Genomic DNA, 22,673 nt, shown 5'->3' on the forward strand with positions numbered 1-22,673 from the left:
TAAATGCAACAGGATTGTCAATCGCGAAAATTTCATAAAAAAGGAATAGACCCAGTGGATTTTTTTAACTATAACGACATCGACAACGAGGAAGGTTTATTTTTGTTTTTTCTTATTTTTTTTTGTTATATTTTTATAATAACTACGATTTTGATAAAAATCAATAAAAACTATTGGACGTACGTTGTTCTCGTGATCCATACGTTGCACTTACTCAAAAGATCAGGTAATTTATTGGATTTATGGAAAGAATCATGCTCGCGTTCCTTTTGTTTCTTTGGCAAAAAGATCTCGCTATTTTCTTTCGAAATCAAATAATTTCCATTTACCGTTTTATGCATGATGAAATAAGTTACCACGTTTTTTATTGATGCATTTTTTGATTTTTCCCCCTTCTCTCTCTCTCTCTCTCTCTCTCTCTTTTGCACATTCAATCATGCTACTATTTTATATAGACGAAATATTTTATATAGACGAAATTTATATTGTAGTCGCAGGAAAAAGAGTGAAAAGTGAAATTGTTATTTATTTAAAATAAATCATGAAGTAGAAAAAGCAATAATTGAGAGAGAGAGAGGGGGATAGAGTGAAAGCAAGAGAGGGAGAGAGGTAGAAAGAAATTTCGATCAATTATATGTTATATTAAAAATATCGAAAACAACTTATTTATATGAAAATGTTCTTTTATTCTAATTACATTGAGTCGTTTACAAGAAACGAAACATATGGATTATGATTATTAAAATAAGAAATAAAATGTTATGTTTCAATTTGATTGAGAAACATTTCTTTGAAATAGGACATGAATAGTTTCAAATATTGTTATCACTTTTTCGGATCAGTTTATAATTTTTAGATTGAGTTTTTCGTGCAGGAACAAGATAAAAAGCATCGATTGATCACAATGCAATTTTTGAAATAAAATCTTTTTTAGAACTCATTGATATTTTGTCATAATCATTTTCAGGAAGTGTTGAACTTATGTTATATAATCTGACGATTTCTCACCAAATGTTACTCCCGTTTATTCATATTACTTTCGTTCCATCTTGTGTACATTGGTTATGGAAGTTTTATTTCAAGAAAGATTTTGAATTATGTAGTTATTAGTTCTGGTATATGATATAACGACAAATATTCACTGAAGGCATGTACAAAACGTTTGGAATCAATTGGTCAAATATATATGTATAGTAGCCAGTTTTGAAATGCATATTTCCCCCGCTCTTCACTGTATGAATATCCCCACTACGCATATAATATCTCGTTCAACTTGCTCGGCATTCAGTTCGTCGATAACCATAGAACGAAGAGGACTGCCTCTTTTTTTAAGAAGAATTATTGTTTTCGTTGACAATTCGTTGCCGTTATTTAGTTAATCTTTTTCCGCTGCTTCTTTTATCCTGAAATAAGATCTGTGGACACTTTATTATGTTTTATATTTCGTCTCATTAATTAAATTGTTGTTATTGGTTAATACAGGATATTTTCTTACAATCATCAATTGCTTAGAAAGAGAGACGAATCTAACCGTAAGGTTTGATGTAATCATGTGGATCGTTCTACCAGTGCTCAAATTTATCATATCTATATTTATTGAAATTATGAGAAGTATTATGAAGTTATTTATTCCGTTGAAATATCAAATGAAGGACATTTCTGGCGAAATTGCTCTCGTCACAGGTGCTGCCGGAGGTCTTGGAAGAGCATTAGCCATCGGTTTAGCTAATCATGGTGTCATCGTTGTCATTTGGGACATCAATCAGAAGGGTGCGTTTACTTTGATATTATATATTATTTAAAAAATTATTTGTTTATTCAAAATTATATACGGAAGATAAATCTATGCTTAATTACGGGACAAATTTTCGTATTTAAAATCTTCATATGATTCTAGTCACATATATTCTTACGTTAGTATGTATTGTATTATTATTTCTATATTACGTTTGTATATATTGTATTGTATTATATGTTTTTATATATAGTAATAAATCATCTAAGTTTAAGATCACATTTTGATCATTATAAGGTTGAGAAAAAGTCATATATATATTGATACGAAAACTTTCTCTTCTTATGTCATAAATATTTTTAGACGACTTGTTTACGGTTTTAGAATGAACGAAATATATTCTTAAAGTTTTCTATTTGTTTCGGAATCGTCTTTCAGACACATATTTATTTATATATTTATTATATTCTGCACTTTAGCAGAAAGATTAAGTGAAAGTGATGAAATTAAATAAGATATCTTCCTTCTTAAGATAAAATATTATTAATAATATCTTATGGAATGTAGGCGTTCTCGTGCTAACGATGTACTTGCTTAGAAAATGATAGTAGATAACGTTCTAATACGTTGGATTTTCTTAAAGGATCAGATTAATAAATTATTATTAATTATTTATTAATTATTATAAGAATCTATACATTTATCTTTCGTTGTATTAAGTACAAATGCATACATACATATATGTATCTTAAATCTATTATACGCAGTTATTTCTAATGTCTTTCTAATCTTTATTTCAACACTCACTAATAGCATGTCGAATAAAAATATCTAAATATATTTAATTTCGTTCGTCAAATGATGCATGTATACAATTTACTCATTAAATCGGCCGAGCCGAATATTTATGAATAGTTGTGACAATTAACTGAAGACTTATAAGTTTGGAATTAATTAATGATTAGAGAAGTATATAAGAATTATTTTTTTTCGAAAATTGTCAAAAGATGCTTACATAAATGATTGATTTTCTTTCGTTATCTTTCAGGTATCGAAGAAACGATGGAATTGATAAAAGCAGCGGGTGGTACTTGTTATGGATACGTTTGCGATGTTCGTAATCGCGATGATATTTATAAAATGGCTGAAATAGTTAGAGAAGAAGTTGGTAAGGTGAGATGACATGCAAAACGTTGTTAGATGTTTATTGATGAACATAGCGAAAAATGCTGGCGATTTGCACTAGAACAATTTTCCGAGAGAAATTTCTTCTTGAGATCGATGGATTATGGAATGCAGGCGTTCTCGTGCTAACGATGTACTTGCTTAGAAAATGATAGTAGATAACGTTCTAATACGTTGGATTTTCTTAAAGGATCAGATTAGCCATTTAAGTTCATTTATAGTTTTGTCGATTTTTAGGGTCATTTAAGAGAATTAATATTTGAAGAATTACCGTTAATATTAGTTGAAAATTTTTGACAAATGATCAATAAAGCTAATTTTTTTTCATTTATATCGTGATAATCTTCGATTGTTCTGCATTAAATTTCGGGATATTTTCTAATTTCTACGATTATAAGTTCAATATCAATTTAATAAGACACTATGATTACCGGTGAAATATTGTAACGCGTCGTTCGGCACCTATCTCGTATAAATTTTGTTGTTAAAGAATGTCAAACTCACGCTTTTATATGTAAATAGTAGAATATTTTTATTCAAATATTTATTTAATTTGTAGGTAACTATTTTGATTAATAATGCAGGTGTGGTAAATATTGGAATTTTCTGGAAGACTTCGGATGATCTTCTTAGTCGTCTAATGGAAGTAAATATTATGAGTCAATTTTGGGTAAGAAAAACAATAATATATCCCCTATACCTTCAATTCTAAACGAAATCATTTAGTATAATACTGTTTAATGTTATTGTTTATTAACAAAAATATAATTCAAACATTGCGGTGGATTACAGATTCGAATAAAGATAGTGATATCTAAACGTACCATATCGTTGTAAAGTGAACTGTTTTTCGACTATCCTTAGGTTCACAGTTCTTTATTTTTGATCCTTCAAGCCCTTTGAACATATAAGAATTATCATCAAAATTGTCAGTTAGAATTTCTCGAAAAATTTTTACAGGTACTCTTTATATTCATGATATATCCTTGTATATATATGTCCGTGTGCATATCGTTGTACAGCAAGTTGAATCGTTTATAAGGTTAATTAGAGGAAATTTCATGAATTGTTTTTACTGGTTATTTGCATGAATTCATTAGCACTATCGTCTATCATTTCCAAAAGAGAAAAAAAAATAGTAAATTGAAATCTGATAGACACCCGATTGTTTTTGAATGAAATCAAAAGAATGTAGTCGTTTTGATCGTGACAGAATTAATGTAAAACCAGTTATCCATTTCTACATGTAAATTCGGAGCGATTATACCGAACAATCGATTTGCTGAGTGTAGATGACCAAAAATCAATGAAAAATCATTTTGGCTTACTAATTCGATTCAGTACCGCAAGAATGTTCAAACGTATATAATCGTCCGATGACAAATATTTTCTTCATGATAATAATGAAACATATAAATTTGTTGCAATTATATGTATTCCTATTAAATTTCTTGATTCTTATAATAAAAAAGTCTTTTTCAGACAGTCAAAGCATTCCTTCCGGCAATGATGGAAAGCAACAAAGGCCATATTGTGAACATAGCGAGTATAGCAGGTCTCATTGGATGTTCGGTAATCGTAGATTATTCTGCGTCTAAGTATGCAGTTATTGGTTTCAGTGAAGCATTACAAATGGAATTAGACGTATGTATTTTGTTTAATTTAGTATATTTATTTACTGATAGAAATATCGATTAGTTGGCTACATTTTTAATTCTATATTATTTTTTCATTTCTGTTTATATATTTTATTTAGTTTCATGGACATGACGTTAGCATTACATCAGTATGCCCGACGTTCATTGACAATACCGGCATGCCAGCAGCTAAATTCTCTGGGTAGGAATGTTTAATACAAGTAGAGTTAATTATTGTATAAATATGATAAAAATAAATATTTGTTTCAGGCTTGTTCCAATTGTTAGTCCGCAATATGTTGCTGAAAGTACTATTACTTCCATTCGGTGTAATAGGAAGTTTGTTTTGGTGCCAAATTACATGTACTTTCTACTATTTTTTAAATGGTATAATAGATTTCTCAGAAAAACTTTATCTGCACAATTGTAACAGTTTTCTTTTATTTTTATCGTTTACAATTTCAATAACAAATCTAAACCAAATTTCAGGATAATACCACGTCATATCTACCATCAAATATTTAAATTTTTAACGCAAATGGAACCAACTGAATTTTATCCAATAGAAAGTCAAGAAAAATGTAAAACACATCTTCCAAACGCAAGTAATGTTGTCATTACATCATAACAACTAAGCAGTTTTACTTAATTTTTGCGAAAAGTATCATTTACTGATATGTAAATATTTCAATATGAATATATGGATTATAGAATATGAATAAAGAGGAGAATCATCAATCGTAAAATTATCAAATAAAAAGAGTTCATAATTTCGGAATAGATTATCGGAAACGAGTATAATTTGTTTCTTACAATTTATTTATCTTATAACTAAAGTCCCAATAGCTTGGTTATTACGTCAATAACCCAATCTATATTTGAAGCTCCCATCTGTGTGTAATTGTTTTAACTTAGGTCAAGACACATGTGTACTCGAGCGATAAAATTACCAATCCGGTTTTCATTTCAAAATACCGCTCGCGGCATAATGCTAAATTAACAGGAGAGCATAAATTCCTTTGAAGGAACATCGTGAGGTAGATGAGGGATAATATATTTAGTAGATATTACAGTATATTTATTGTAGTATGATACAATTGTCGTTGTGTTCTTGAGTTATGATTCGCATTGGCTAGTTCTGAATTAATGAGATAAAACTCGGATGTTTGTAAGTTGTGAATCTGAAGTATATAAGTTAGACTGCTACGATTTAGTTTGTGCTAGACACCTTCCTTTGAGGCATAGCCAGTTATGTTGATAAGACTCGACTGTCCTACTGGTGAGTGCGAATGTTTGGGTGCTATCGTCTGCGAATTTTTATATGCAATGGAACGTATTATTTGTTGTATCGTTGATAATGAACATGAGTGATCTGATTTATTTTCTGATCTGATTTATAGTTTATTTTGTATCGATATAAATTGTTATATAATTTTTTAATTTTTCTGATTTATTTGCACTAACTTAAAAAAAAAGAAATATATATATATATATATCTATATATATATATCTATATATATGTAGGAATTTCACTAGGAATAACACTAAGACCGTAATGTCTTTCTGAAATAAATTTATTTTAATACACGGAAGGATGCACATATAAAGAAGGAAAATTATAAAGCAAAGGTAAAATATATGCACAATCTCTTATGAAATATCTTTTTATTATCGAAAAGGAATTACTCTTCTTATGTATCTTTTCTCTTACTCCTTTTTTTTTCCAATCCTTACAACTCTTTTCTTAATTTCTACCGATGTATTATACTGTACCTTACTATGTATTTATCTTATAACTAATGTTCAAATACTTTTGCTGTTATACTTTACGAACCAACATTTGAAGCTACCATCTATGAGTAACAGTTTCTTAACTTGAGTCAAGGATAGGATACATGAGCATCCAAGTGATAAATTGATCAAACCGGTTTTCCTTGGATAGAAAATAATTCAACGATATTTTTGTTAATGTGTCAGTTGTAAACTGTGTATTAATATTAGGTATACGTATCTCAAATATGTAGATACATATGTTTGGTAGAAGATACCAAACTGGCTAGAAAAATGTTTTTATATGTATCTGAGATATGCCGGTCAACAAATTAACTGAAAAACGGAAAGGTTCCAGAAGGTTGCTAATCGTACGTGTGGGTTTAAACATAAGGTTATCCATTCAGTACATGAATAAAGAAATGTTAAGTTCTAATAGTAATTGGTTATGTGCATCTTGCAGTTGCGTATGGTTATGGAAAATATAGATCTGGGATATTAGAAGAGAGAGAATGAAAAATAGCGTCGTAATTGAATGCGAAAGAGAGTTTTGAGTAATGTCCATCGATTGACGTACGAGTGGAACAAGTTAGGAAGGACAACCAGCAAAGCAAAAAATTAACAGAGAGACAGATGGGACAACGAATAGCGAAGAGCGAACAGTGAACAGCATATGATATTATTCATTTTGTAATTTTTTAATTAAATATATTTTTCAATACAGTATATTTGGTGTACGTAGTCGAGTAGAATATTGTTTTTTTAGCGTTGAGCCGGCCTATTAGTAGGGTAAAAATTAACCCGCTATTTGTTTTTAACAGCTTTAATTATATTTTTTCTCATACACACACACACATATTTCTGCACCTATATACTTGTGTAGATTTAATATCATATATTTTTATTAAATATATTAATCAAATTATTTATTTTTTTTAGATTCTTATTGTATTTTTTATATTGTAAATCGGTTAGTTGACAATTCTTATTAGATTTATATTAACTACTTCAATTTGATCTTATTTTCTTAATCTGTGATGAGGAAAATATACGCGTTCGTAGAAACTAAACAAAGATAACAGTTTGTTCTTATTGTCAATAGAAAAAATATAACAATTTAATATAACAAATGAACGTAAAATATTAATTGCAATTGAGTACAAATTGTTCAGTTGAAAAATATTTATAAGAAAATGTAATTAATCGAAAAAATGTATTATACAAAATAAATGCAACAGGATTGTCAATCGCGAAAATTTCATAAAAAAGGAATAGACCCAGTGGATTTTTTTAACTATAACGACATCGACAACGAGGAAGGTTTATTTTTGTTTTTTCTTATTTTTTTTTGTTATATTTTTATAATAACTACGATTTTGATAAAAATCAATAAAAACTATTGGACGTACGTTGTTCTCGTGATCCATACGTTGCACTTACTCAAAAGATCAGGTAATTTATTGGATTTATGGAAAGAATCATGCTCGCGTTCCTTTTGTTTCTTTGGCAAAAAGATCTCGCTATTTTCTTTCGAAATCAAATAATTTCCATTTACCGTTTTATGCATGATGAAATAAGTTACCACGTTTTTTATTGATGCATTTTTTGATTTTTCCCCCTTCTCTCTCTCTCTCTCTCTCTCTCTCTTTTGCACATTCAATCATGCTACTATTTTATATAGACGAAATATTTTATATAGACGAAATTTATATTGTAGTCGCAGGAAAAAGAGTGAAAAGTGAAATTGTTATTTATTTAAAATAAATCATGAAGTAGAAAAAGCAATAATTGAGAGAGAGAGAGGGGGATAGAGTGAAAGCAAGAGAGGGAGAGAGGTAGAAAGAAATTTCGATCAATTATATGTTATATTAAAAATATCGAAAACAACTTATTTATATGAAAATGTTCTTTTATTCTAATTACATTGAGTCGTTTACAAGAAACGAAACATATGGATTATGATTATTAAAATAAGAAATAAAATGTTATGTTTCAATTTGATTGAGAAACATTTCTTTGAAATAGGACATGAATAGTTTCAAATATTGTTATCACTTTTTCGGATCAGTTTATAATTTTTAGATTGAGTTTTTCGTGCAGGAACAAGATAAAAAGCATCGATTGATCACAATGCAATTTTTGAAATAAAATCTTTTTTAGAACTCATTGATATTTTGTCATAATCATTTTCAGGAAGTGTTGAACTTATGTTATATAATCTGACGATTTCTCACCAAATGTTACTCCCGTTTATTCATATTACTTTCGTTCCATCTTGTGTACATTGGTTATGGAAGTTTTATTTCAAGAAAGATTTTGAATTATGTAGTTATTAGTTCTGGTATATGATATAACGACAAATATTCACTGAAGGCATGTACAAAACGTTTGGAATCAATTGGTCAAATATATATGTATAGTAGCCAGTTTTGAAATGCATATTTCCCCCGCTCTTCACTGTATGAATATCCCCACTACGCATATAATATCTCGTTCAACTTGCTCGGCATTCAGTTCGTCGATAACCATAGAACGAAGAGGACTGCCTCTTTTTTTAAGAAGAATTATTGTTTTCGTTGACAATTCGTTGCCGTTATTTAGTTAATCTTTTTCCGCTGCTTCTTTTATCCTGAAATAAGATCTGTGGACACTTTATTATGTTTTATATTTCGTCTCATTAATTAAATTGTTGTTATTGGTTAATACAGGATATTTTCTTACAATCATCAATTGCTTAGAAAGAGAGACGAATCTAACCGTAAGGTTTGATGTAATCATGTGGATCGTTCTACCAGTGCTCAAATTTATCATATCTATATTTATTGAAATTATGAGAAGTATTATGAAGTTATTTATTCCGTTGAAATATCAAATGAAGGACATTTCTGGCGAAATTGCTCTCGTCACAGGTGCTGCCGGAGGTCTTGGAAGAGCATTAGCCATCGGTTTAGCTAATCATGGTGTCATCGTTGTCATTTGGGACATCAATCAGAAGGGTGCGTTTACTTTGATATTATATATTATTTAAAAAATTATTTGTTTATTCAAAATTATATACGGAAGATAAATCTATGCTTAATTACGGGACAAATTTTCGTATTTAAAATCTTCATATGATTCTAGTCACATATATTCTTACGTTAGTATGTATTGTATTATTATTTCTATATTACGTTTGTATATATTGTATTGTATTATATGTTTTTATATATAGTAATAAATCATCTAAGTTTAAGATCACATTTTGATCATTATAAGGTTGAGAAAAAGTCATATATATATTGATACGAAAACTTTCTCTTCTTATGTCATAAATATTTTTAGACGACTTGTTTACGGTTTTAGAATGAACGAAATATATTCTTAAAGTTTTCTATTTGTTTCGGAATCGTCTTTCAGACACATATTTATTTATATATTTATTATATTCTGCACTTTAGCAGAAAGATTAAGTGAAAGTGATGAAATTAAATAAGATATCTTCCTTCTTAAGATAAAATATTATTAATAATATCTTATGGAATGTAGGCGTTCTCGTGCTAACGATGTACTTGCTTAGAAAATGATAGTAGATAACGTTCTAATACGTTGGATTTTCTTAAAGGATCAGATTAATAAATTATTATTAATTATTTATTAATTATTATAAGAATCTATACATTTATCTTTCGTTGTATTAAGTACAAATGCATACATACATATATGTATCTTAAATCTATTATACGCAGTTATTTCTAATGTCTTTCTAATCTTTATTTCAACACTCACTAATAGCATGTCGAATAAAAATATCTAAATATATTTAATTTCGTTCGTCAAATGATGCATGTATACAATTTACTCATTAAATCGGCCGAGCCGAATATTTATGAATAGTTGTGACAATTAACTGAAGACTTATAAGTTTGGAATTAATTAATGATTAGAGAAGTATATAAGAATTATTTTTTTTCGAAAATTGTCAAAAGATGCTTACATAAATGATTGATTTTCTTTCGTTATCTTTCAGGTATCGAAGAAACGATGGAATTGATAAAAGCAGCGGGTGGTACTTGTTATGGATACGTTTGCGATGTTCGTAATCGCGATGATATTTATAAAATGGCTGAAATAGTTAGAGAAGAAGTTGGTAAGGTGAGATGACATGCAAAACGTTGTTAGATGTTTATTGATGAACATAGCGAAAAATGCTGGCGATTTGCACTAGAACAATTTTCCGAGAGAAATTTCTTCTTGAGATCGATGGATTATGGAATGCAGGCGTTCTCGTGCTAACGATGTACTTGCTTAGAAAATGATAGTAGATAACGTTCTAATACGTTGGATTTTCTTAAAGGATCAGATTAGCCATTTAAGTTCATTTATAGTTTTGTCGATTTTTAGGGTCATTTAAGAGAATTAATATTTGAAGAATTACCGTTAATATTAGTTGAAAATTTTTGACAAATGATCAATAAAGCTAATTTTTTTTCATTTATATCGTGATAATCTTCGATTGTTCTGCATTAAATTTCGGGATATTTTCTAATTTCTACGATTATAAGTTCAATATCAATTTAATAAGACACTATGATTACCGGTGAAATATTGTAACGCGTCGTTCGGCACCTATCTCGTATAAATTTTGTTGTTAAAGAATGTCAAACTCACGCTTTTATATGTAAATAGTAGAATATTTTTATTCAAATATTTATTTAATTTGTAGGTAACTATTTTGATTAATAATGCAGGTGTGGTAAATATTGGAATTTTCTGGAAGACTTCGGATGATCTTCTTAGTCGTCTAATGGAAGTAAATATTATGAGTCAATTTTGGGTAAGAAAAACAATAATATATCCCCTATACCTTCAATTCTAAACGAAATCATTTAGTATAATACTGTTTAATGTTATTGTTTATTAACAAAAATATAATTCAAACATTGCGGTGGATTACAGATTCGAATAAAGATAGTGATATCTAAACGTACCATATCGTTGTAAAGTGAACTGTTTTTCGACTATCCTTAGGTTCACAGTTCTTTATTTTTGATCCTTCAAGCCCTTTGAACATATAAGAATTATCATCAAAATTGTCAGTTAGAATTTCTCGAAAAATTTTTACAGGTACTCTTTATATTCATGATATATCCTTGTATATATATGTCCGTGTGCATATCGTTGTACAGCAAGTTGAATCGTTTATAAGGTTAATTAGAGGAAATTTCATGAATTGTTTTTACTGGTTATTTGCATGAATTCATTAGCACTATCGTCTATCATTTCCAAAAGAGAAAAAAAAATAGTAAATTGAAATCTGATAGACACCCGATTGTTTTTGAATGAAATCAAAAGAATGTAGTCGTTTTGATCGTGACAGAATTAATGTAAAACCAGTTATCCATTTCTACATGTAAATTCGGAGCGATTATACCGAACAATCGATTTGCTGAGTGTAGATGACCAAAAATCAATGAAAAATCATTTTGGCTTACTAATTCGATTCAGTACCGCAAGAATGTTCAAACGTATATAATCGTCCGATGACAAATATTTTCTTCATGATAATAATGAAACATATAAATTTGTTGCAATTATATGTATTCCTATTAAATTTCTTGATTCTTATAATAAAAAAGTCTTTTTCAGACAGTCAAAGCATTCCTTCCGGCAATGATGGAAAGCAACAAAGGCCATATTGTGAACATAGCGAGTATAGCAGGTCTCATTGGATGTTCGGTAATCGTAGATTATTCTGCGTCTAAGTATGCAGTTATTGGTTTCAGTGAAGCATTACAAATGGAATTAGACGTATGTATTTTGTTTAATTTAGTATATTTATTTACTGATAGAAATATCGATTAGTTGGCTACATTTTTAATTCTATATTATTTTTTCATTTCTGTTTATATATTTTATTTAGTTTCATGGACATGACGTTAGCATTACATCAGTATGCCCGACGTTCATTGACAATACCGGCATGCCAGCAGCTAAATTCTCTGGGTAGGAATGTTTAATACAAGTAGAGTTAATTATTGTATAAATATGATAAAAATAAATATTTGTTTCAGGCTTGTTCCAATTGTTAGTCCGCAATATGTTGCTGAAAGTACTATTACTTCCATTCGGTGTAATAGGAAGTTTGTTTTGGTGCCAAATTACATGTACTTTCTACTATTTTTTAAATGGTATAATAGATTTCTCAGAAAAACTTTATCTGCACAATTGTAACAGTTTTCTTTTATTTTTATCGTTTACAATTTCAATAACAAATCTAAACCAAATTTCAGGATAATACCACGTCATATCTACCATCAAATATTTAAATTTTTAACGCAAATGGAACCAACTGAATTTTATCCAATAGAAAGTCAAGAAAAATGTAAAACACATCTTCCAAACGCAAGTAATGTTGTCATTACATCATAACAACTAAGCAGTTTTACTTAATTTTTGCGAAAAGTATCATTTACTGATATGTAAATATTTCAATATGAATATATGGATTATAGAATATGAATAAAGAGGAGAATCATCAATCGTAAAATTATCAAATAAAAAGAGTTCATAATTTCGGAATAGATTATCGGAAACGAGTATAATTTGTTTCTTACAATTTATTTATCTTATAACTAAAGTCCCAATAGCTTGGTTATTACGTCAATAACCCAATCTATATTTGAAGCTCCCATCTGTGTGTAATTGTTTTAACTTAGGTCAAGACACATGTGTACTCGAGCGATAAAATTACCAATCCGGTTTTCATTTCAAAATACCGCTCGCGGCATAATGCTAAATTAACAGGAGAGCATAAATTCCTTTGAAGGAACATCGTGAGGTAGATGAGGGATAATATATTTAGTAGATATTACAGTATATTTATTGTAGTATGATACAATTGTCGTTGTGTTCTTGAGTTATGATTCGCATTGGCTAGTTCTGAATTAATGAGATAAAACTCGGATGTTTGTAAGTTGTGAATCTGAAGTATATAAGTTAGACTGCTACGATTTAGTTTGTGCTAGACACCTTCCTTTGAGGCATAGCCAGTTATGTTGATAAGACTCGACTGTCCTACTGGTGAGTGCGAATGTTTGGGTGCTATCGTCTGCGAATTTTTATATGCAATGGAACGTATTATTTGTTGTATCGTTGATAATGAACATGAGTGATCTGATTTATTTTCTGATCTGATTTATAGTTTATTTTGTATCGATATAAATTGTTATATAATTTTTTAATTTTTCTGATTTATTTGCACTAACTTAAAAAAAAAGAAATATATATATATATATATCTATATATATATATCTATATATATGTAGGAATTTCACTAGGAATAACACTAAGACCGTAATGTCTTTCTGAAATAAATTTATTTTAATACACGGAAGGATGCACATATAAAGAAGGAAAATTATAAAGCAAAGGTAAAATATATGCACAATCTCTTATGAAATATCTTTTTATTATCGAAAAGGAATTACTCTTCTTATGTATCTTTTCTCTTACTCCTTTTTTTTTCCAATCCTTACAACTCTTTTCTTAATTTCTACCGATGTATTATACTGTACCTTACTATGTATTTATCTTATAACTAATGTTCAAATACTTTTGCTGTTATACTTTACGAACCAACATTTGAAGCTACCATCTATGAGTAACAGTTTCTTAACTTGAGTCAAGGATAGGATACATGAGCATCCAAGTGATAAATTGATCAAACCGGTTTTCCTTGGATAGAAAATAATTCAACGATATTTTTGTTAATGTGTCAGTTGTAAACTGTGTATTAATATTAGGTATACGTATCTCAAATATGTAGATACATATGTTTGGTAGAAGATACCAAACTGGCTAGAAATATGTTTTTATATGTATCTGAGATATGCCGGTCAACAAATTAACTGAAAAACGGAAAGGTTCCAGAAGGTTGCTAATCGTACGTGTGGGTTTAAACATAAGGTTATCCATTCAGTACATGAATAAAGAAATGTTAAGTTCTAATAGTAATTGGTTATGTGCATCTTGCAGTTGCGTATGGTTATGGAAAATATAGATCTGGGATATTAGAAGAGAGAGAATGAAAAATAGCGTCGTAATTGAATGCGAAAGAGAGTTTTGAGTAATGTCCATCGATTGACGTACGAGTGGAACAAGTTAGGAAGGACAACCAGCAAAGCAAAAAATTAACAGAGAGACAGATGGGACAACGAATAGCGAAGAGCGAACAGTGAACAGCATATGATATTATTCATTTTGTAATTTTTTAATTAAATATATTTTTCAATACAGTATATTTGGTGTACGTAGTCGAGTAGAATATTGTTTTTTTAGCGTTGAGCCGGCCTATTAGTAGGGTAAAAATTAACCCGCTATTTGTTTTTAACAGCTTTAATTATATTTTTTCTCATACACACACACACATATTTCTGCACCTATATACTTGTGTAGATTTAATATCATATATTTTTATTAAATATATTAATCAAATTATTTATTTTTTTTAGATTCTTATTGTATTTTTTATATTGTAAATCGGTTAGTTGACAATTCTTATTAGATTTATATTAACTACTTCAATTTGATCTTATTTTCTTAATCTGTGATGAGGAAAATATACGCGTTCGTAGAAACTAAACAAAGATAACAGTTTGTTCTTATTGTCAATAGAAAAAATATAACAATTTAATATAACAAATGAACGTAAAATATTAATTGCAATTGAGTACAAATTGTTCAGTTGAAAAATATTTATAAGAAAATGTAATTAATCGAAAAAATGTATTATACAAAATAAATGCAACAGGATTGTCAATCGCGAAAATTTCATAAAAAAGGAATAGACCCAGTGGATTTTTTTAACTATAACGACATCGACAACGAGGAAGGTTTATTTTTGTTTTTTCTTATTTTTTTTTGTTATATTTTTATAATAACTACGATTTTGATAAAAATCAATAAAAACTATTGGACGTACGTTGTTCTCGTGATCCATACGTTGCACTTACTCAAAAGATCAGGTAATTTATTGGATTTATGGAAAGAATCATGCTCGCGTTCCTTTTGTTTCTTTGGCAAAAAGATCTCGCTATTTTCTTTCGAAATCAAATAATTTCCATTTACCGTTTTATGCATGATGAAATAAGTTACCACGTTTTTTATTGATGCATTTTTTGATTTTTCCCCCTTCTCTCTCTCTCTCTCTCTCTCTCTCTTTTGCACATTCAATCATGCTACTATTTTATATAGACGAAATATTTTATATAGACGAAATTTATATTGTAGTCGCAGGAAAAAGAGTGAAAAGTGAAATTGTTATTTATTTAAAATAAATCATGAAGTAGAAAAAGCAATAATTGAGAGAGAGAGAGGGGGATAGAGTGAAAGCAAGAGAGGGAGAGAGGTAGAAAGAAATTTCGATCAATTATATGTTATATTAAAAATATCGAAAACAACTTATTTATATGAAAATGTTCTTTTATTCTAATTACATTGAGTCGTTTACAAGAAACGAAACATATGGATTATGATTATTAAAATAAGAAATAAAATGTTATGTTTCAATTTGATTGAGAAACATTTCTTTGAAATAGGACATGAATAGTTTCAAATATTGTTATCACTTTTTCGGATCAGTTTATAATTTTTAGATTGAGTTTTTCGTGCAGGAACAAGATAAAAAGCATCGATTGATCACAATGCAATTTTTGAAATAAAATCTTTTTTAGAACTCATTGATATTTTGTCATAATCATTTTCAGGAAGTGTTGAACTTATGTTATATAATCTGACGATTTCTCACCAAATGTTACTCCCGTTTATTCATATTACTTTCGTTCCATCTTGTGTACATTGGTTATGGAAGTTTTATTTCAAGAAAGATTTTGAATTATGTAGTTATTAGTTCTGGTATATGATATAACGACAAATATTCACTGAAGGCATGTACAAAACGTTTGGAATCAATTGGTCAAATATATATGTATAGTAGCCAGTTTTGAAATGCATATTTCCCCCGCTCTTCACTGTATGAATATCCCCACTACGCATATAATATCTCGTTCAACTTGCTCGGCATTCAGTTCGTCGATAACCATAGAACGAAGAGGACTGCCTCTTTTTTTAAGAAGAATTATTGTTTTCGTTGACAATTCGTTGCCGTTATTTAGTTAATCTTTTTCCGCTGCTTCTTTTATCCTGAAATAAGATCTGTGGACACTTTATTATGTTTTATATTTCGTCTCATTAATTAAATTGTTGTTATTGGTTAATACAGGATATTTTCTTACAATCATCAATTGCTTAGAAAGAGAGACGAATCTAACCGTAAGGTTTGATGTAATCATGTGGATCGTTCTACCAGTGCTCAAATTTATCATATCTATATTTATTGAAATTATGAGAAGTATTATGAAGTTATTTATTCCGTTGAAATATCAAATGAAGGACATTTCTGGCGAAATTGCTCTCGTCACAGGTGCTGCCGGAGGTCTTGGAAGAGCATTAGCCATCGGTTTAGCTAATCATGGTGTCATCGTTGTCATTTGGGACATCAATCAGAAGGGTGCGTTTACTTTGATATTATATATTATTTAAAAAATTATTTGTTTATTCAAAATTATATACGGAAGATAAATCTATGCTTAATTACGGGACAAATTTTCGTATTTAAAATCTTCATATGATTCTAGTCACATATATTCTTACGTTAGTATGTATTGTATTATTATTTCTATATTACGTTTGTATATATTGTATTGTATTATATGTTTTTATATATAGTAATAAATCATCTAAGTTTAAGATCACATTTTGATCATTATAAGGTTGAGAAAAAGTCATATATATATTGATACGAAAACTTTCTCTTCTTATGTCATAAATATTTTTAGACGACTTGTTTACGGTTTTAGAATGAACGAAATATATTCTTAAAGTTTTCTATTTGTTTCGGAATCGTCTTTTAGACACATATTTATTTATATATTTATTATATTCTGCACTTTAGCAGAAAGATTAAGTGAAAGTGATGAAATTAATTAAGATATCTTCCCTCTTAAGATAAAATATTATTAATTATTTATTAATTATTATAAGAATCTTTACATTTATCTTTCGTTGTATTAAGTACAAATGCATACATACGTATATGTATCTTAAATCTATTATACGCAGTTATTTCTAATGTCTTTCTAATCTTTATTTCAACACTCACTAATAGCATGTCGAATAAAAATATCGAAATATATTTAATTTCGTTCGTCAAATGATGCATGTATACAATTTACTCACTAAATCGGCCGAGCCGAATATTTATGAATAGTTGTGACAATTAACTGAAGACTTATATGTTTGGAATTAATTAATGATTAGAGAAGTATATAAGAATTAGTTTTTTTCGAAAATCGTCAAAAGATGCTTACATAAATGATTGATTTTCTTTCGTTATCTTTCAGGTATCGAAGAAACGATGGAATTGATAAAAGCAGCGGGTGGTACTTGTTATGGATACGTTTGCGATGTTCGTAATCGCGATGATATTTATAAAACGGCTGAAATAGTTAGAGAAGAAGTTGGTCAGGTGAGATATTACGCAAAACGTTTTTAGATGCATAGCGATAAATTCTAACGTTAAGGATTGGATAATTTTTGTTTCACGAAATGTTGGCTATTTTTTCTTGAAATTGATAGGTTTTCGAGTTATGGCTTTTTTTTACTAACAATCTACTCGCTTACGAAGGCATATTAGATGACATTCTAATGAAGTTGAATATTATCTATATCATTATTTCTATGTTGCGTTTTTCTAAATGAGCTGTGCAGTCGTTCATTTACAGTTTTATCAGTTTTCAGCTGCGTTTTGGAAAATGAATATTTATACAATTAATACATTAGTAAATTAATACATTTGCCTCTTAAGCTCACACATGCGTGGAATTTTTCCGGACGATTATTATCGAAGTACAGACATACATGCTGATTTTTTATACAATAAAAAAGAAATTTTAGTGATATGGGCCAATTTTAGATTTTTCCGAATAATCCAAATGGTTTAAAATTATTTGTAAATATTCGATAAATATTCATGAATCTATTCTCTTCTTATTTGTGTCGCGACAATCTTTGCTAATCACGCATTAAATTTCTGGGTATTTTAAAATTTTTGTAATTAGAAGTTCCATATCAATTTAATCAGGTGTTATGATAAGTAGCGAAATATTGCATTGAATCGTATGGCATATTTTATATAAATATTATTATTAGAGAACATTTAACGCGACGCTTTTATACGTATAGTAGAATATTTTTCTTCAAATATTTTTCTAATTTGTAGGTAAACATCTTGGTTAATAATGCAGGAGTGATAAATATTGGAAATTTCTTGGATATTCCAGATAATCTTCTTAATCGTACAATGGAAATAAATATCATGAGTCAATTTTGGGTAAGTAAAACTATAATATATCCTTTATATGTTCAATTCATCTAGTATTATTGTTTGATTTTGTTGTTTATTAATAAAACTGCAATTAAAATGGTATGGCTTTTTATAGTTTCGAATAAAAAAGGTAATATGAAAATGTACTGTATTGAAAATGTACTATATATGCAATGATTTTGTGGTTGAAGAGTGAACTTTTCTGCGACTTTCATTAAATTGACAGTTCTTTATATTTCCTCTTTCAAATTCTTAGAACTCATAGAAAGTGTCATAGAAACTAATGGTCAGACTTTTTGAAAAAACATATAGGTACTTTCTGTATTCATATATGTGTGTGTATTTATGTCTGAATATAATATTGTACTCAAAGTTAAATAGACGAATTTAATCGAGACGGCCGATTAAAGCAATATATTCATATATGTTTTACCCATTTTTTGCTTGAATCCATTGCCACAACAGTATATCACTTTGAACTGTTTAAAATAATTGTAAATTGGACATCCGATTGATTTCCAATTATATCATTAGGATATAATCACTTATTTCAGTGATTGAACTAATGTAAATCCACCTTTATTTCCGAAAAAAGAGACGCTTCCTTTCATATTATTATCTGTTGATTAAGTTATATCATTTATTTTTCGATTTAGTTGAACAAAAATCGATTCTGTTAAACTTATCCTATGTAAGAATGAGTTGTTAACTGAAAAAGTTGAGTAAATAAATTATTGTGAGGGAAATATTTGTTTTCTACATACGTTTATTCATAAAAACGATTAAAGAAGAATAGAATTGTTTACAATTATGTTTAATTCTTATCACTATGTCAAAATATTACATAATATAATTTAATAAGTGGGCACTTTTGGAATCCATCAAATAATATCCATAAAAATAATTTTTAAAAGGTAAATCGATTAAGTATCTCATTGTGTGACGATCAGATTTAAATATGTATGTAATCTATCGTTGATTACAAACTTTTTATTATATTCGTAATTAAATATACAAATTTTTTATGATTATATAAATTCCTACCAAAATTCTGGATTTCTGTTAATAAATTCCTGATAATAGAAATTCTTTTCTTTACAGACAGTAAAAGCATTTCTCCCGGCGATGATAAAAAGCAATAAAGGTCATATTGTAAGTATAGCGAGTGCAGCTGGTCATGTGGGGTGTCCAAAACTAGTTGATTATTGTACCTCAAAGCACGCAGTTACTGGATTCATTGAATCATTACGATTAGAATTAGAGGTATGTATTTTTTTTTTTAATTTAGTATCTTTATTTGCTTGTAGAAATACCATTTGTTATATCGGTATATTTTTATTTTATTTTATTTCTTTTTTCTATTTATACATTTTTTGTAGTACGAGGGATATAATATCAATACTACAATAATATCTCCTTACATCATTCGCAATACGGGCATGAATATAGGCAGAATTGCTCGGTATGAATGTTTAATACGCGTAGAGCTAATTATGAAATATGATAATAATAAATATTTATTTTAGGTTTGCATCGTCTCTCAGTTCGAATGAAGTCGCTGAAAAAACGATAATATCCTTACGATGTAACAAACATATTGTTGTTATACCAGCATTCCTTAATATTCTAATAATTTTGAAATGGTAGATATTAATTTCTCTTTAAATTTTCTTTATAATAAATAAATTTATAATACTTATCTTTAATTTTTATCGTTTACAATTTAAGAAACAATATTAAATGAAATTTCAGGATAATGACATGGGATTTCTTTGGTATGATAATTTATTCTTTAATCAACTATGATATTTTATCCAGCTATGAACCGATAAAGGGATCATCAGTAAAACAAAGTCCAATAAAGCCCAAAATTGTCGAGCGAAATATTAATAATTAACTGGTCGTATATTTTCAGTTCTTTATTTGCGCATCTCTATTATAATCATTACTTATAATTTAAGTAGACTAATCAGACAATTAATTAAAAATAATCAAGTCAAATAATGAATTAGTATGCATTTCATTTCCGATAAGAATATAACTAATATATACAAATGTTTATAGATAATCTTGCATGACTGTTTTTTTTTGATATCGTGGAGAATGTTATCTCGACATTATAGAAACGTTTGCTTGTCTACGTGCTTCTTTAAAAAATATTGATATACTTTATATTTTTTTTTTTAAATTTCACATATCAATTCTTATTTTTTATGAGCAGTCTTGCTTTTTTGATAAATTATAGTTAGCAATGTTGTAGACGATTGCTTCATGATGTAACATTGATCTTACTTTTGTTTTATATGTTACTAATTGTGCATTTAAATCTGCTTTCTTATTGTTTCAAGCGTATTATTATTCCTTATTGTTTTTAAATCTATCTTTATTAACTATATTAAATTATATTAAATCTATTTTAAAACTTAGTCCTAGAAGCTCGATAAAAAATTTTTTCTTTAGTATTTAGTTATTAATAGTTATTAATTATTCTCTATTTGGTGTTAGAAAATTTGAGGTCTGAAGTGGTTGATAATTTATGTCATTTATTTAATAAATTTTGTAATTGTATCTATGTGTTACATTTTTCAATACGTTATTTATAGCGATCAAGGATAGGAACACACTCAAGTTATTGCAGAGATTTTGTAGAAATATTAATTAAAATGAAAAAAAAATTCGAATCTAGATATTTTTAATTACAATCTTTAATAACAATTTTAATTTATCTTAAGAATTATCGATAATAATTTTAATTTATCTTACGAGTTTGTCCTGTGAATTGTCGATAATATATTTAATTTACCTTAAAAATTGTTAGCAATAATTTTGTTTATCTTCCGATTTGTCGAACAAAAATTTGTTTCAATCTTCCTTTTTAATTGTCGATAATTATCTTAATTTATTTTACGAACTGTCTATAATAATCTTAATTTGTCTTAGAAATTTTTTATACTATTTTTAATTTATTATGAGTTGTCAGTAATATCCTTGATTTATCGACAAGTTTTTGGTAATAATTTCAATTTATCTTACGGATAATTGTTAATAATCCTAATTTACCTTACGAGTCGTCGGTAATATCCATGATTTCCTTTGCGAATTGTCGGTAATGATTTTAATAATAATAATCACAATTTACCTTCCGAGTAATCGATAATAATTTTAATTTACCTTACGAATAGTTCATACTATTTTTGATTTATTTTACGAATTGTCAATAACATCCTTGCATTCTACAAGTATTCTCCTATTTAAATAATTCTAATCAACAATAAAATCGTATTAATCGACATAATATTATAAAGTTTATTATAGTTGATGTAACTTACAATAGTTTCATCTTTAATATATATACTTCGTACTAAACCTCTGGTACAAAGATAATCAATGACAATCTATTAAAAAGATATGTACGAGTTAAAAATGTTTTTATCCAACAAAATAATACGAACAATAAATAATTACTGTGTAATAAAGAAATATTTTGTTGAAATTAAAAAAAAAACTACTCATATTTAGATTGTAGATTCGAATAAAAGTAACAATTTCAAATTATTTTTATTAATATTAGGTGAATGAATATTTTATGATAAACCTACATTATTGATACGGGTAATCGATAGGTGTTAATAAATTGAATTAAAATAACAGTTAACTGCAACATTAAAGCTAACAGAAAGCTTATGGCAGTTGAGAAACTGAGATCGCGTGTTCACTTGGTTTTCACATAAACATGTACGTAACTGCAGAAACAACTTAAGCTAAACGTAATAAATACACATATAAGTATCTTCAACAATTTTCATAATTTTTATAATGTTCGTTATGTAAGGTAACTCGATATATATATATATATATATATATATATATATATATATATATATATATATATATAATTCTTTTTTCGTTTCTGTAAGTGGTG

The 22,673-nt window shown here is 28.0% G+C and overlaps 3 protein-coding genes across 3 annotated transcripts; all 3 read left to right on the forward strand.

The window, feature by feature from the left end:
- Positions 1-1,274: 1,274 nt before the first annotated feature.
- Positions 1,275-5,353, forward strand: LOC124429185 (short-chain dehydrogenase/reductase family 16C member 6-like). The gene is made up of 7 exons (XM_046974112.1): positions 1,275-1,770; positions 2,784-2,908; positions 3,480-3,590; positions 4,403-4,564; positions 4,677-4,759; positions 4,828-4,944; positions 5,047-5,353. The coding sequence occupies exons 1-7, from the start codon at positions 1,551-1,553 to the stop codon at positions 5,183-5,185; spliced, it is 957 nt and encodes a 318-aa protein (XP_046830068.1). The 5' UTR covers positions 1,275-1,550; the 3' UTR covers positions 5,186-5,353.
- Positions 5,354-8,827: 3,474 nt separating this feature from the next.
- On the forward strand, positions 8,828-12,906 carry LOC124429184 (short-chain dehydrogenase/reductase family 16C member 6-like). The gene is made up of 7 exons (XM_046974110.1): positions 8,828-9,323; positions 10,337-10,461; positions 11,033-11,143; positions 11,956-12,117; positions 12,230-12,312; positions 12,381-12,497; positions 12,600-12,906. Exons 1-7 carry the CDS (start codon positions 9,104-9,106, stop codon positions 12,736-12,738), a joined length of 957 nt encoding a protein of 318 aa, XP_046830066.1. The 5' UTR covers positions 8,828-9,103; the 3' UTR covers positions 12,739-12,906.
- Positions 12,907-16,386: 3,480 nt separating this feature from the next.
- Positions 16,387-21,319, forward strand: LOC124429187 (17-beta-hydroxysteroid dehydrogenase 13-like). Its single transcript, XM_046974118.1, has 7 exons — positions 16,387-16,876; positions 17,769-17,893; positions 18,647-18,757; positions 19,853-20,014; positions 20,131-20,213; positions 20,278-20,394; positions 20,504-21,319. The coding sequence occupies exons 1-7, from the start codon at positions 16,657-16,659 to the stop codon at positions 20,646-20,648; spliced, it is 963 nt and encodes a 320-aa protein (XP_046830074.1). The 5' UTR covers positions 16,387-16,656; the 3' UTR covers positions 20,649-21,319.
- The last annotated feature ends 1,354 nt before the right edge of the window (positions 21,320-22,673 follow it).

The sequence above is a fragment of the Vespa crabro genome, chromosome 14 (genome assembly GCF_910589235.1).
Source record: "Vespa crabro chromosome 14, iyVesCrab1.2, whole genome shotgun sequence".
NCBI lineage: Eukaryota > Metazoa > Arthropoda > Insecta > Hymenoptera > Vespidae > Vespa > Vespa crabro.